The following is a 13752-nucleotide window of genomic DNA, read 5'->3' as shown; positions in this document are numbered from 1 at the left end:
GCATCCTTCAAGTAATACTTTGAAGATAATTCTGTAAATGTAACATGGTAAGCCTTTAAGGTAAAGCTGTCACCACAGGTTGCACTACAAAAGCATCGCAATGTTAGTTTAAAACCTGCAGTGAGAGATTTAAAGCAGAGTGCTAACTTGTGAGGAAATGTGTTGCTGGAAAAGACGAACATGACTGTATAAATGTCATGACGGCAGGGGTTCTTATATTTATCTCCGTCTTTTTTCCCAGCTGAGGTTTCTGAATCTGTTGAGGTCACTCGTGTCTAGGTATTGTCTGGTCAAAACAGCATGGATTCCTCAGTTATACACATTTAGAAGAGGCTGTGAGAGGAAATGGCTGCTGTAAATGAGAATCCTTGTAGCTGCAGATACCAGCTGATTTACTGTGGTTTTTGTAGTGGGCGGTTTAATTATCCGCCCACCACAAAACATATTAGTTTTCATATTTAATGAGGAGTGTGCAGGTATGTTTTTGTTTGCATGATGACGCTGTGTATTTGTGCAGGAATGTGCAAATAGAAAAGTAAGTTTTTTTTGAGGAGCCTTTTTCAGTGCAAGTATGAAAAACAGTGCTGCACCTGTGCCAAACTTCCATCCCTCTTCCTCCTCTCTTCTGTCCTGAAGGCAATCTGTTTCCTCCCTTCTCCATCAGTCACGCTATCCAGGCTACAGCTAACTCTCTGTTGTCTTCAGAGTGCATGCAATACCTGTTTGTCGCACAAGCTTTGTGGGAAAATTACATGGTCATGGTGCTAGAGTATTGGAGCTTGTATTGGCTCTGCAGATATCTCTTCAAGCATATTAGATAATAATTGCTCTGGTGTTTTAGAGATGAGTTGATAAAGACACATCATTCTTACTTAGCCTATTTTATCTTTTTTTTTAAATATATGCAGGATTAGAGTCTCTTATCTAAAAGCAAAAATCCATCTACTCTCCCTGCAAAATCTATGTCCTGTCAGCTCTGAATTAATCCCATTCCCCAGACATCTGACAGAGCGCACAACATCGTCTGTATCGAGAGACTGATACAGCTGGCTGCAGATTTATGGTTAAAACGAAACTAACCTAAAAGACTTTACCATGGGATTGTGGGCTGAAATTTTCTGGCATCAGTGAGAGCAAAAGTGAGTGAAGGGGAAGTCAGTGCTAGTCACTACCAATTAAGTGGTAAGTGCCGTTGGTACTGCTCTCAAATCGCTAGCTTTTTGTGTAACACCTCAGCCAACAGATGCCTCCTGGGACGAAGAAGACCACTTATTAAAGAATTATTTGGATTCATTCCTTGGCTGGAAATAAATTCTTCAATACAACTTCCAAATATTGATGACCATGACTTTATCTGACAGATGTTACAGAATGTGTCAGATGTTTTGCAGGCAGAAGAGATTAAAAGCACTGGCACAAAGCACACAAAATAAACAGCTCTTAGATAGGCCCTTGGACAAATTGCCATCCAAAATGTTTGCCCTGCAGAATGGGTGAATAAAGAATGTGTCTCTTCATGTTCATGTGCAGCTGGTTGACTCTGTGTGTATGTGACTGTGGCCGAGCCTGGGTTTGTCCATGTCTAAGTATATCTAGTGTTGTATGGAACCTCTCCCAGTGTCTGTGGTTACTCATTTTGGGCAGTTCCCCAGTTGAGTTTGTGGTGAGACGTGAACAAGGCGAATATGGGCCTGTTTTTCCTGCATGGGCTAACTTTAGTTCGTTTGAGGCAGACAGATTTTTGAATAGTAGTGCAAAAACTGGACTGCTCTGTTTTTTTTGTGGTTGAAAAATGAATAGGGCCACACTGGACAGTCAGCATATTCAGTGTAGTGGTTTTGTGCCTTTTGCAAATTGTGAAACCTGGTTTTTGGCATCCAGGAAGGGAAGTCCAATGAAATATGTCTGAAATATGTGATATGATAATGAGACAGTAACATTAAACAGGGCGCAAAGTTTGCACTTGTGAGATACTGAGCACAAGGCAAAGGAAAAAAATGTTCTTAAAGGTCCAAGTGCTTAGGATTTAGTGCCATCTAGCGGTGAAGTTGCAGAACTGAAACTTCTCCTGTTTGCCATGCATGTAGGAGAACTACAGTGGCCGACAAAAAAATGTGAATGGCCCTATTTAAAGCCAGTGTTGGGTTTTTCCATTTTGGGCTACTCCCAAGAACATGTCGATATAAATGGCACATTTGAAGATAATGAACACACAATAATTCTTATTTTCAGGTAATGAGAAACAAATGAAACATCGTTAAGATTATTATGCACCAGTTCTGCCAATAGAAGCCCCTAAAATCCCCTTTTTGTCTGTGTGTGTCTCTTTGTATCATTCTTCATCCCCTCTCTAAATTGGAGGTTTTTTTCAAATCTTTGAACGCAGCGCATGTGAGGTCTTCATGAGTTTTTCTTACACAAGTAGTCGATCTGTTCAGATCGGTGGATGAGGGGAGCAGCTACTGAAGGGGCAAGTGACAGCAAATTTTTAGAATGAGGGCAATGGAGGATTAAGTTTCACTATCACTACGCCTGGCTCTCTGCTTCTCCGTCGGTGCCCACAGTATGGTCTGCTCTCTGAGAGTGTGGTGTGGCACACAATTTTATGGTAACATAAGATGAGATGAGAGAGAACTTTATTTATCCTGAGGGAATCTGCTGTGCAGCATTTGCAATACAAATTTAGAGGAGTATAGATACAAAACATGCAATAAGGACTAACATAAAGTAGAAGGCAATGTATAGCAAACATAAAAAATACAATATCTAAAAAAAACTAAAAATAAACTGGATTACTGCAAGGTGCAAACATAAGAACTAAACCAATGTGTATAATATATTCAATGACACAAAAAGGTTACCAATGTTGATATTGTTCGGGGCTGCCACAAATAAATGAATGTGTGGGGAAACCCTGTAGTTAGATGGAAAGAAAATAGATCCTACATTTAAGTCCTTACAAAAAGGTCTGTGGATTATCTAGAGTAACCTGGTCATGATTTCTAGTAAGAGAAACTGATGTTAGATTTTTTCAAATTTGTTCCTTTTTTTCAATTTTTGTTTATTTATTTATTTATTTTTGCGCTTTGAGCAAAACAAACAGAGGTGCTATCTAGTTCCATTATACTGTAGAGAATGCAAACATCTGTACTGCCGATATTTCCAACACTAGTCACCAACTCACAAAGAAACAGTCTAGATTGATAAATGCCATTACAGGTTTTTGAGGTAAACTTCCCCTTTAAAGATTCACCCTGTTGATCACTCACAATTCTGGAGGTAGACATATGCCGATTAAATAGTTAGTAAAGTTCAATAAATGATCTATTATCTATTTTTGATTTTGCCACAAGGCATTATGCATGCGATGATATGCAGATGAGCAAATGTTTTTCTTCATACTGTGAAAGACATGCTATTAAATAACTCAACGCAACATCGATAAGGCTCTATTCATATCATCCTTACTATTTTGCTCTGTCAAGTATCACTTACATTCACATGTTGAGCAATTTTTAATAGAAGTTCAAAGAGACCAAACTGCACTCTAGAGAAAATATAAACAGAAGATTGAAACTTTTTATATTATTATTCTTTAATCTGTTTTTGTCTGTAAGTGCACACGATTCATGTTTATCTATCTAATCCTGTAGAATTTGTTACAACAAAAGAGTGTTTGCAATTTAGCACAGTTCATACAGGATACTATATGTGCATAGGCTTTTGAGCATGGTGTTAACTTTGGAAAAAGTGCTACAAGCATGCACGCTCACACATGGAGCCAAAAGACATATGCAATTGCGTATGTGCTTACACACAACCACATTCAAAGAGTGAGAAAGAGAGTCTGTCTTTCACACAATTTGAGACCATCCAGCACACATTAATAGCTGTTCCCTGGGGGCTGCATGTCGGAGATGTGGAAATATATCAGTCTGAGAACAAGCACAAAAAAGTGTGGGTAAAGAATACAGACAGACATTCAGTGTGTGTAAGAGAGAGAGATATATAACTGCTTGTTGACTGCATGTTTAGCGTGGAGGAGAAAAACAGGTTGAAAAAACAAACTCCAGCAGTCATAGGGGAGGGAAGGTGATGAAGCTGCATAGCCCAGCAGGAGTCAGCTGACTTCAGACAGAGTGGACACAGTCTTTATACTGAAGGTTGCCTTAAGTTTAACTGTTTTAACTAAATGCAAGTTTTGACCTGGTTAAATTATTGGCGCAAGATAAGAGCAACTGGGGTTTAACTTGCATATCAACTGACGCAAGGTACTGATCCAATACCATAGCTTTAAAAAGAAAAAAAATAGCTGTGTACTACTAATTCTGTATGGATGTGAACTGATTACTGTCAGTGTATGGCATGGCTTAGGTTAAACCCTAAATTGGCTTTGAATGACTTTTCAGTGTAAATTATTGCCAAATTGCTCACATTTTGTTAATGGCTGCTTACGTGAAATCAGTTTGTCTTTGCCGCTCTAAAGTATTAGCTGCCACTAGCTGCATGATGCAGATCTTTGTGTAGGCTACTGTTTTAGAGCTGCAAAGAAGAATCGATTTTCAGGAAAACTGCCGTTATATCCAGTTGTGAAACTACTTAAAAATGTATTGTTAAATCACATGGTATCAGATAGACTTTCATACTCACCAATACCCAATCCAGCATTTTAAGCTGTATTTGAGGCCTATCTGACACTGTTATTGATATCTTAACAACTCTTATTGTTATTGCAGTTTCTATCATCTCACAAAATTTTCAACATCCAAAATAAAGACACAAAAAGACAGTACTCCTCACCCTACAATATATTCCTGCATTGTGGATAGTGGATATAATTTCTAAAAGTAGTGTGTATCTAATCTATGTTAGCTCCAAACAGAGACAGAAATATCCCCAAAATATCTAACCTTTGCATATCTTTTCCCGAAAGGCATTTGCACTTGCAACAGATATGGACCCTCACTGTACCTCACTGTTTTTCTGACGCGTAAAATTGGTGTCTCAACACTATGCTATAGATGTGCAGGTTTGTTTACTTGTTACACAAGCTACCCTTTCTTTATTAGCCTGCTTCTTTAATCAGAAGCCAGCCGTCTATCTTGCCTATCTCCTTCTCTGCTTTGCTCTAAATTCTTGTTCTTTTATCTTTTCTAATACCCTCTGTCCGATGTGTGTACTAACCTGCACAGGCATACACACACACATACACATATGCAAGAGCACACGCACTCAACGTACACACACAATACAGCCTCAGTGATAAGATCAGTGTGTTGCTGTATAAATTTCCCGCTGGTGAAACATTTTTTTTTTTTTTGCTAGGACACACTGACACACACTCGCACACAGGCAAACACACATGCACGCAAGCAAGCAAACACACACAAGCACACTGAATAAATGCCCTCCCTGTGTGTTGCCAACGAACTGCTGCAAACAAAGATTAGAGAAAACACATCAATTTATGTGCCACTGCTTTTTATTTACTCTCGGGCTGGGCCCCGGGGTGACAGGGACTGCAAACACTCTGTCTTAGCTTTCGACTCTGAAGCCAGCCGCGCTATGGTGGTAGCTTCTTTTTCAATAAGCACAGAACTGATTCCTGTATAATTACACTCATTAGAGAAGCGTAGCTTGGACTTTACATAATCAACACTGATACACTGGACACAAAGACATGGAGCTTCAAAGACCTCGGGCCTGTTCTGTAGTTGCAGTACTGACAATACAGCAGTGATGACACTAATGATGCTTTGATGATGCCAATTTAACAAGCACCTTTGTGCTCTCTTTACCAATCTTGCACTCACTTTTTCACATGTCTCTTTCTGTCTCTGTGACCTGATGTTGTAGAGTGCCATGAGCTGTGGTTGATTGTTGGGAGAATTTTGATCCTTACCCACCTGATACATGTCAGACAGGGTAACAGAATATCCTCGCCTGCAGTCATACCGCTAACTGCTCTAGCTGTTCAGAATGCTTAATGGTGAGGAATGCTAACTATTGACATGTTTGCAGTGTTTAGTCAGGGGTCTCCTCCTCTGACTGCCTTTTCCTTCATGCATGTGGATCTATTTATCTCCTCTGGGGGTGTGTGTAGAATATGTATGTGTTCTGGCTGCTGCAATGCTTGTTGTCTTGATTTCATTTTGATGCCCCTGCGCAGGCAATTTCCAAGGCCACGGGCATTATGTTTTCAGGTCTGTCCGTCCATCAGTGTGTATGTCAGTCCGAACATCTGTCCCTCTGTCGAGTACATTATTGTGAACTCGATAGCTCAACAACACTTCAAGGGTTTGTTTTTCAAATTTTGCTCAAACATTCACTTGGACTCAATGATGGGTTGATTAGATTTTGGTGGCCATACGTCAAAGCAATAGCGATATCTCAAGAACACCTTTAGGGAATTTTTTTATTACGTAAACATTCACTTTGATCCAGTGATGACCTGATTTGAATTGGATGTTCAAAGGTCAAGGTCACTGTGGCCTTGCATCCATCTAAATTTTGTGAACACAATATCTGAAAGTGGCCTGGAGGGAGGTTCCTCAAATTTGACACAGACGTTCACTTGGAGTCAAGAATGAACTGATAAGAATCTTATGGTCTAAGGTCAAGGTCATGGTGACCTCATACAGTGTGTTTTTGGCCAAAACCCTCAAGAACCACCTTGAAACTGTCTTTTATTTATTGTATTGATCTCCTGTGTGTGAAACATCCATGTTTTCACAGACATGGATCTTACTGTAAGTGGAACTTGACTGGTGTTCAGAGGCATACAGCCACACAGTGCTATATCTCTGTTGCTGATTGTGATTGTTTATGTTGCTGAGGTCAGTCCATGTGTGCTGGGCAGCAGAGAATATATTTGGTTAAGAATGTCTCTGTTTATTTGTGTGTGTGCTGAATTGCTCTTTCATTGTTTTTTTTTTTTTTCAAATCTGAGTTCAACATATGTTTGCAACTCTACTCGTAACTGTGTGTTTACTGTATGCATGTCAGGAGCGTGCTTGTGTCTCGCTAACAATTTGTATTATGTGGTCATGTGAGCAGTGTGTGAATCACTGTGTCCCAATGGCTTGCACTTGTCGGTGTCCCCCTCTTATCAGTGTGATTTAGGAGCTGCTAACATGCCTGCAGTGTTTGCACTGGTCCATTTGGGGGCCAGTTTCTGCTTACACCAGGAAGAGCCGACACCCTCATGCCAAGTGTGGCCACAGTGGATGGGTGGGGGTGCTCGCCGCGGTGGGTCGGTGGTTAGAGCTGGTTTGAGCTGGGGAAAGTGCTGTAGTATTTCAGGATCAGTGAGCAGCAGACACAAGATCATAAATAGAGTTTTTATTGCCAAGCTGCTACGCTGGTTGAGCCTGGATCTTTCAGCGAGATCACAGCGGTGATTGATGGTTCCCATGTGCCAAAGGAGGCGGGTGCGAGGTATAGGCAGAGGGACACATCAGACAGCGGGAACAGCGAACATGGCAAGGCTGGCAGAGCCTCCTGCCCTCCCTCTCTTCCCCCAGGGTTACCCCCTGACAATCTCCTGTCCTGTGTCAGCCTACAGATCTCTGTGTGCACACACAGCATGGGCTTCTACATAGAGCTGGAAGCATCTATTAAGTCATTCAGTTCAAGCACACATACTGTATGCACAGGTGAAAACTGTTGGAAACAGTGGATTCAGTAGCTTGTCCCGCTCACTGTCAGACACTTCAGAGTGAAGTGCAGGACCCAGAGTGTTGGTTTATAGAAAGGTCCTCAAACATGGCATCCTTTTGTTTCTCCATCCAACAGCTCTGCTCTGCCAGCTATGGACATGATGCCAACAAAAACACAAGATAAAACTTACTATGAGATTAGATGAGTGTGAGTTGGTCTTTAATATTTGCATATGTAGTCTATTTGCACAACCCTCTAAAGCCCTGAAGACTTGGCTCCAAATCCGAAGTATCTTTTTTTTTAAACATTAAATATTCATGACTAAATCACTGCAGCAACAATTGAAGTTACAAATTATCTTTATAAAACTCAACATCTCAACTAAACTGTTCCATGAGGCTTATGTGGGTGTCATTTGATCAAAAAAACAAAACAAGTGTGATCAGATTCTGACTCAAATGTTGCTAAATCCCAGAGCTGCAACTCACTGTGATTTTCTATTGTCAGTTAATCTGTCAATTATATTTTTCAATTAATTGAATAGTTCTTTGACATTTTTCACCATTGTTGGACATTTTATAGACCAATGAGTGAGCCCAAGATGACATCCTCAAATGTCTTGTTAGGTCCACAAGATATTCTGTCATAAAGGAGAAAAAAGTATCTTGACTTTTCTTTTCCTCAAAAATAAGTCACTGATTAAATTATTATTAAATGGGTTTGTGATACATTAATTGTTAAAAGTAACTGAGTAACTGATTCATTATTGCAGCTCTACCAGTGACAAGCTCAAAAGAGAATGTGACAATAACTTTTTCTGAGCAAGTCCTGCCCAACAAGAAAAGCTCAGAGGGAAAAAAAAAAACAATGTAAAATAACCAGACGGTCCAATCTTTGGCAGAAAATAGCTCATCAATAGCTGATAAAAAAAAGTAAACCGTGTAATACATATTCCAACATTTTGAAAAGGTTTGTGCAAACTATTAAGCCAAAATAGACACAGTTGTTTTTTTAAAACACTTGTCTCACCTTTTTGATAACAGTTAAAAAAAACATATTTTATACTCAATCGATTGAAAATATAAAACCCCTAATCAAACATTTTCCTGTTGCTCTGTAACAACACATTCAAAATGCAGATGGTGTAGCAGGTAAAAATACTTTCCTTTCTGCACTCTGTCCAGTCTTTGTGTCTGCTGCATAAATATCGAGTGAATCGCTCAGGTAAGGTTTGTTTACACCAAATTGCACAAAATCACTGTGAGCATCCAAAGCCATATTTACTGTTTTGTTGGGGTTTTTTTTTACTGTGAAAAGAATTTGTCAGACCTGTGCCAGACTGGTCTCTATGGTAACGGTCATGCTAAGGCCATTTCTGCCGGAGGCTAAACAGTATCACAAAATGGCAAGCGTGAGGTTAAGATCCACTTTAGCAGGCCAGACACTGGACCTGTTCTTTATCTTCTAACAGTAAATATGAGTGCTCTATGTCCTGTGAAGGGCTGCCTTTTAGTTCAAGGTTGCGATGGAGGATGAAGGGACTGTATATGCTCCTTATGTTACAGTATGTTCTGTTCTGCAGGTCTTCATTGAGAGTTTTGTTTTTACAACCATGCTAATTTGGGGCGGCTAGCTGAGTAGTTTGGCAGGAGTGTGAGGAGGTTGCGTGGTTAAGGACCACAGAGATTTTTTTCATTCGGTGCCAGAGAGCAGCATCGCTCAAAGCTTTTGAGAAAACATCTGATGGAGCCTCTTGAGTGCTCCCAGATTGGCAACGTGAATAGCAGCTTTCATGGAGGCTGCTTGCCCTAATGTGTTTTTGAACAGTGTGTGTTAGTGTGTGTGTGTGTTTTCATGCATGTAGGTATGTATGCATCATAGACTCCACTTTGCTTTGCTTTGCTTTGGTGTGTGTGTGTGTGTGTGTGTGTGTGTGTGTGTGTGTGTGTGTGTGTGTGTGTTTGAGCGGTTTGGGTGTTTACATAAATAACTCGAGGCGAAGGCAAAGAGCCAGCAGCAGAAACGCACAGCTGGGTGTATTTCAGGGACTTTTTCCAATGGTGATGTCTCAATCTCTCACAGAGCTACTGTAGACCTACCTTTTTATTTATTTATAGAGACAGTAGCTGCATATGAAACAAACAGCTCTTCTCTTTGACTGTCTATCCTGGGAAGGCTTCTACTCTGACCACAGAGCTCTCCATGGAAAAACAGAGGTGTTTAAGTGGCAGCCTTTTTTTGACAGAAATGTCACTTTGCTTGTTTGTGTCTTCTGATATTGCGGTCCTGCTCTTCAGTTCACCCCCCATGTGTCCAGATTTTCACACATCTTTACAGCTAGTTGTACAAACACAGTACATGGAAGATGGAGATTTGTATATTTAATGCAGTTGCTGTTGTATGTGTAATTCTGCCATTCTAATTGAACCTTAATGTCAGCAAGCATCATCAGAGCTGTTTCATAAGCGCTAGTCTCCCAGTTGGTTTCCTGTTTGCCGATTTGAGGCACCGCTTGGCTGAGATCCTCCGCAGAGGCCGCGCTGCTACTGCTGCAGGATTTTGGCTCACAGGGGTGCACAGACAGTAAGCAGGCGTGCAGTCATCATAAGTGAAGCGTCTCGACAGAAGGGCCTCGCTGGTCCTCAGAGAGCCACACTGCAGCACTCTGTCTCCCCCAAGTGGTGCGTCACTGCACCCCACGACCACCACCACCACCTCCGCTCGGACTTGCCACTGTACAGTGTGATCATGTACACAATTAATCTGTCTCTGGTTTCCTGATGTCTTCATGAGTGCGTGTGTGTATACAGTGCAGGTGTCACTTTGTTCTGAGCGTGCTGACAAGCATGACTTACATCAGACAGGAACGAGGTCAGATTCCACACACTCCTCTACAAAGCTTTGGGAATCAGGGGTATTTTTGCCCGTATGCTCTCGGCGGTGATCATGTTTTAACAGGCGAGCTTTGTGTGCTGGGTGAGTCAGGTCATGCCAGACTGGGGAAAGCGATACCTCCATCCACAGGAGACGGGACACACTGCATCACTGTGCTCCATGCTGTGGTGCACATGATGCTGGCTTCAGAAAAGTAGGGAGCGTCAGACATGTGAACAAACTTCAGCGCATGGAGTGGTCTGACACTTGAGCTGTAAAGTGAACCTCTGTGGCAGTGATACTTAACTTTCAGCCCATGGGCGAAATCAGACTCCAGTAGGGTGCCGGGTGCCCCCACCCAAAACATTTTCTAATTTATAAAACAAAATAAAGTGATTCAAACTGGGAATTATCTTCCTCTTTTAGTATACATAAGGTGCCTGAGTTGATAAAACAGCATCAAAATAGAGCTTGTTTATAAAAAAAGGCCAATGGAGGATACTCTGCACCCCCAACAGAGGCCCAAGCTAAGCCGCTAATGTCCTAAAATCCTAGAAATGTTGTAAAACCCTAGAAATTTCATAAAATCCAAAAAATGTACCGAATACCTAGAAATTACCTTAAATCATAGAAATGCCTTAAAATCCAAGAAATATACTAGAAACATGTGTGCGGTTGCTGCGACTGGTCCCTGGCCTCTTGTCATTTTGTAAAAGTCCCCAAGCAAAACAAGTTGAGTATCCGTGTTCTGTGGTCACTATTTTATCCATCCATTTTTTATTCATTCTGTCCTCTTCTTCTATCACAGGAATGAAACGTCCGTTCAGCCCAGCAGCTCTGCCGAGCACGGAGCTGGACAGCAGTGGGTTTGGCGCCGGGCTGGGAGTGCAGATGGCCGTTGAGCCTCACTGCGAAACCCAGGATGAGGGTGCAATACCAGATGAGCAGTCACTAGGGGGTGCCCTGCCTTCTGCACTCTGCCGACCCAAAAGGGAGAGAAAGCAGCGGAGCTACACGTTGTGTGAGGTCTGCAACATCCAACTCAACTCAGCCGCGCAGGCCCAGATCCACTACAATGGCAAATCCCACCAGAAGAGACTCAAGCAGATCAGCAATGGCAAGATGCCAAGCAACACAGGTAGGCCTGCTTGACTGACCACTGTTTATTGTTGTGAAATCAGATGTAAATGCAGAACACTGGATAAAGTGCCCTGCCTCTGGATTTTGTAACCCTGCGTAGCACAATAGGGCTGTGCGGATTAGTAGAATCCCACACACTGTTCACGGCACACTGTCACCAGCCTGTATTTGCCAATCCCCCCAACTTGTATTCAATACAAGTTAAACAAATTCAATTCTATTTGCTGAAATGTGTTCAGACAGAGCCTTCGGCTGAAGACACACACAAACTCTCTCACACACACACACACACACAAACACACACACACACACACAAACACACACACACACACACAAGCAGAACAGGGCCGAGTGAAGTCAGCAAGTGAGAAGCTAATTAAGTGCTGGTTGTGTTTGATGGTTGTGGTCCTGGGAGTGATGCAGCTAGAGCGAAGTTAGACAATTTGTCATTCAAGTCACAGCCTCGATTAGGACTCCGCTCCAGGGGAATCGGTCTCTCGGTTAAGTTTTACTCGTTCACACTCCCGGTATATCTCTCTTTTGCTCTTTCTTCAGCCTGGCTAAAAGGATGCACACATACACACAGAAAACACTCAAGTATAAAAATGTGCAAAAAGACAATGAGCTGACATAGCTCTGTAAAAAAAAATAAACAGGAACAACAATTTGGAAACCCAGTTGAGGCTCAACTGCCACCTTTGGTAGCGACAGGTCGTCTGTGTCTCAGCACAGGATGTTGTCAAGCTGGAAGACATTTGTCTGATATAACCAATCACATGGGCGACATCTGCCCTCCAGAAATGCACACTGTCAACAGCCAACAGAGCCACGTGGATAATTTGGTCAGATGCTTGTGTGTTTATATCTGTGCATTTGTGAGTGTCCTGTTCTGTGTTTCTGAAAGAGCTTGGCAGTATTTGAACCGGCGCTATCTGAAAAGGGCATTTGGGAACATCAGGATATAAAATCCTTCAAAGCAAGTGAAATAATCTCATCCCAGTGGTAGATCTATATGGTTAAATGTCAAACCCCCAAAAGATATTTCTAAGGCAGCACTAGGCTGATGCTTAAGGAAGTAGGCTTGTTTGGTTCGGTTCAATTTCCAAGATGGCTCGGAAAATCTGTGTAGACTCAATAAACCCTCGAGCAAGGCACTTAACCACCAACTGCTACAACATGGCTGCTCTGTGGAGGACAGCAGGTGGCAGTTTCTCTGATGCTCACAGTGTTTCTTAAGCATTCTAAGAGAAATAATAATCTGTTAAATAAAAATAGATAAAGCGATTACATTGTTATGCCTTCATGATGGCAACAGCAGTGGCTGGAGGCATAATGTTGTTTTAGTTGTTCTGACCTTGAACATTATATCTGAAAAATGCCTGGAAGGAATTCCTTCAAATTTGGCTCAATTTTTTTGTTTGATTTAACAATTAATTGATTGTATTTTGGTGGTCATATGTTTGAGGTCAAGGTCACTGTGCCCTTGTCTGTCTTATTCTTGTGAATGTGATATCTCAAGAACACCTTCAGGGAATTTCTACAAATTTGGCACAAATGTTCACTTGGACTCAAAGGTGAACTGATTGGTTTTTGGTGGCCAAAAGTTGAGGTCAATCGGACCTTTCATTCACTTTATTCTTGTGAACATGATGTCTTAAAAACATGTTGAGGAATTTCTTTAAATTTGGCACAAACATTTACTTGGACTCAATGGTGAACTGATTAGATTTTGGAGGTCAAAGGTCCCTTTGATTCTGGCAGTCACTCTTGAAAAAGCAATATTTTAAGAACACCTTGAGGGAATATCTTAAAATTTGGCACTTAGGTCTCAAGAATGAACTGATTAGAATTTGATGGTCAAAGGTCAAGGTCACTGTAACCTCAGAAAACTTGTTTTAAGCCATAACTCATGATTTTATAGGCAAATATTGACAAAATTTCACACAGATGTCTAAAAGGATATTATGAAGAAGTGATGACATTTTATATCCAAAAGGTCAGAGGTCAGCATCATAATGTAACCTGTAAGTGAATGGTTCATTCAGGCATGCAACTGCTAAGTGGTAATTCTAGTTTAGA

The 13752-nt window shown here is 41.3% G+C and overlaps 1 protein-coding gene across 3 annotated transcripts in view; it reads left to right on the top strand.

The window, feature by feature from the left end:
• The window catches only part of znf385c (zinc finger protein 385C), a 189461-nt gene that overhangs the window by 69837 nt on the left and 105872 nt on the right, over positions 1-13752 (top strand). For all 3 annotated transcript variants that reach the window (XM_042505284.1, XM_042505282.1, XM_042505283.1), the window contains one exon: positions 11342-11671. In XM_042505284.1, coding sequence (XP_042361218.1) covers positions 11342-11671 — 330 coding nt within the window. The remainder of the gene's footprint in view (positions 1-11341; positions 11672-13752) is intronic.

This window comes from Plectropomus leopardus, chromosome 17, assembly GCF_008729295.1.
Source record: "Plectropomus leopardus isolate mb chromosome 17, YSFRI_Pleo_2.0, whole genome shotgun sequence".
Taxonomy (NCBI): Eukaryota; Metazoa; Chordata; class Actinopteri; order Perciformes; family Serranidae; genus Plectropomus; species Plectropomus leopardus.
Note: the sequence above shows the minus strand (reverse complement) of the source record. Positions and strands in the feature narration are given on the sequence as shown.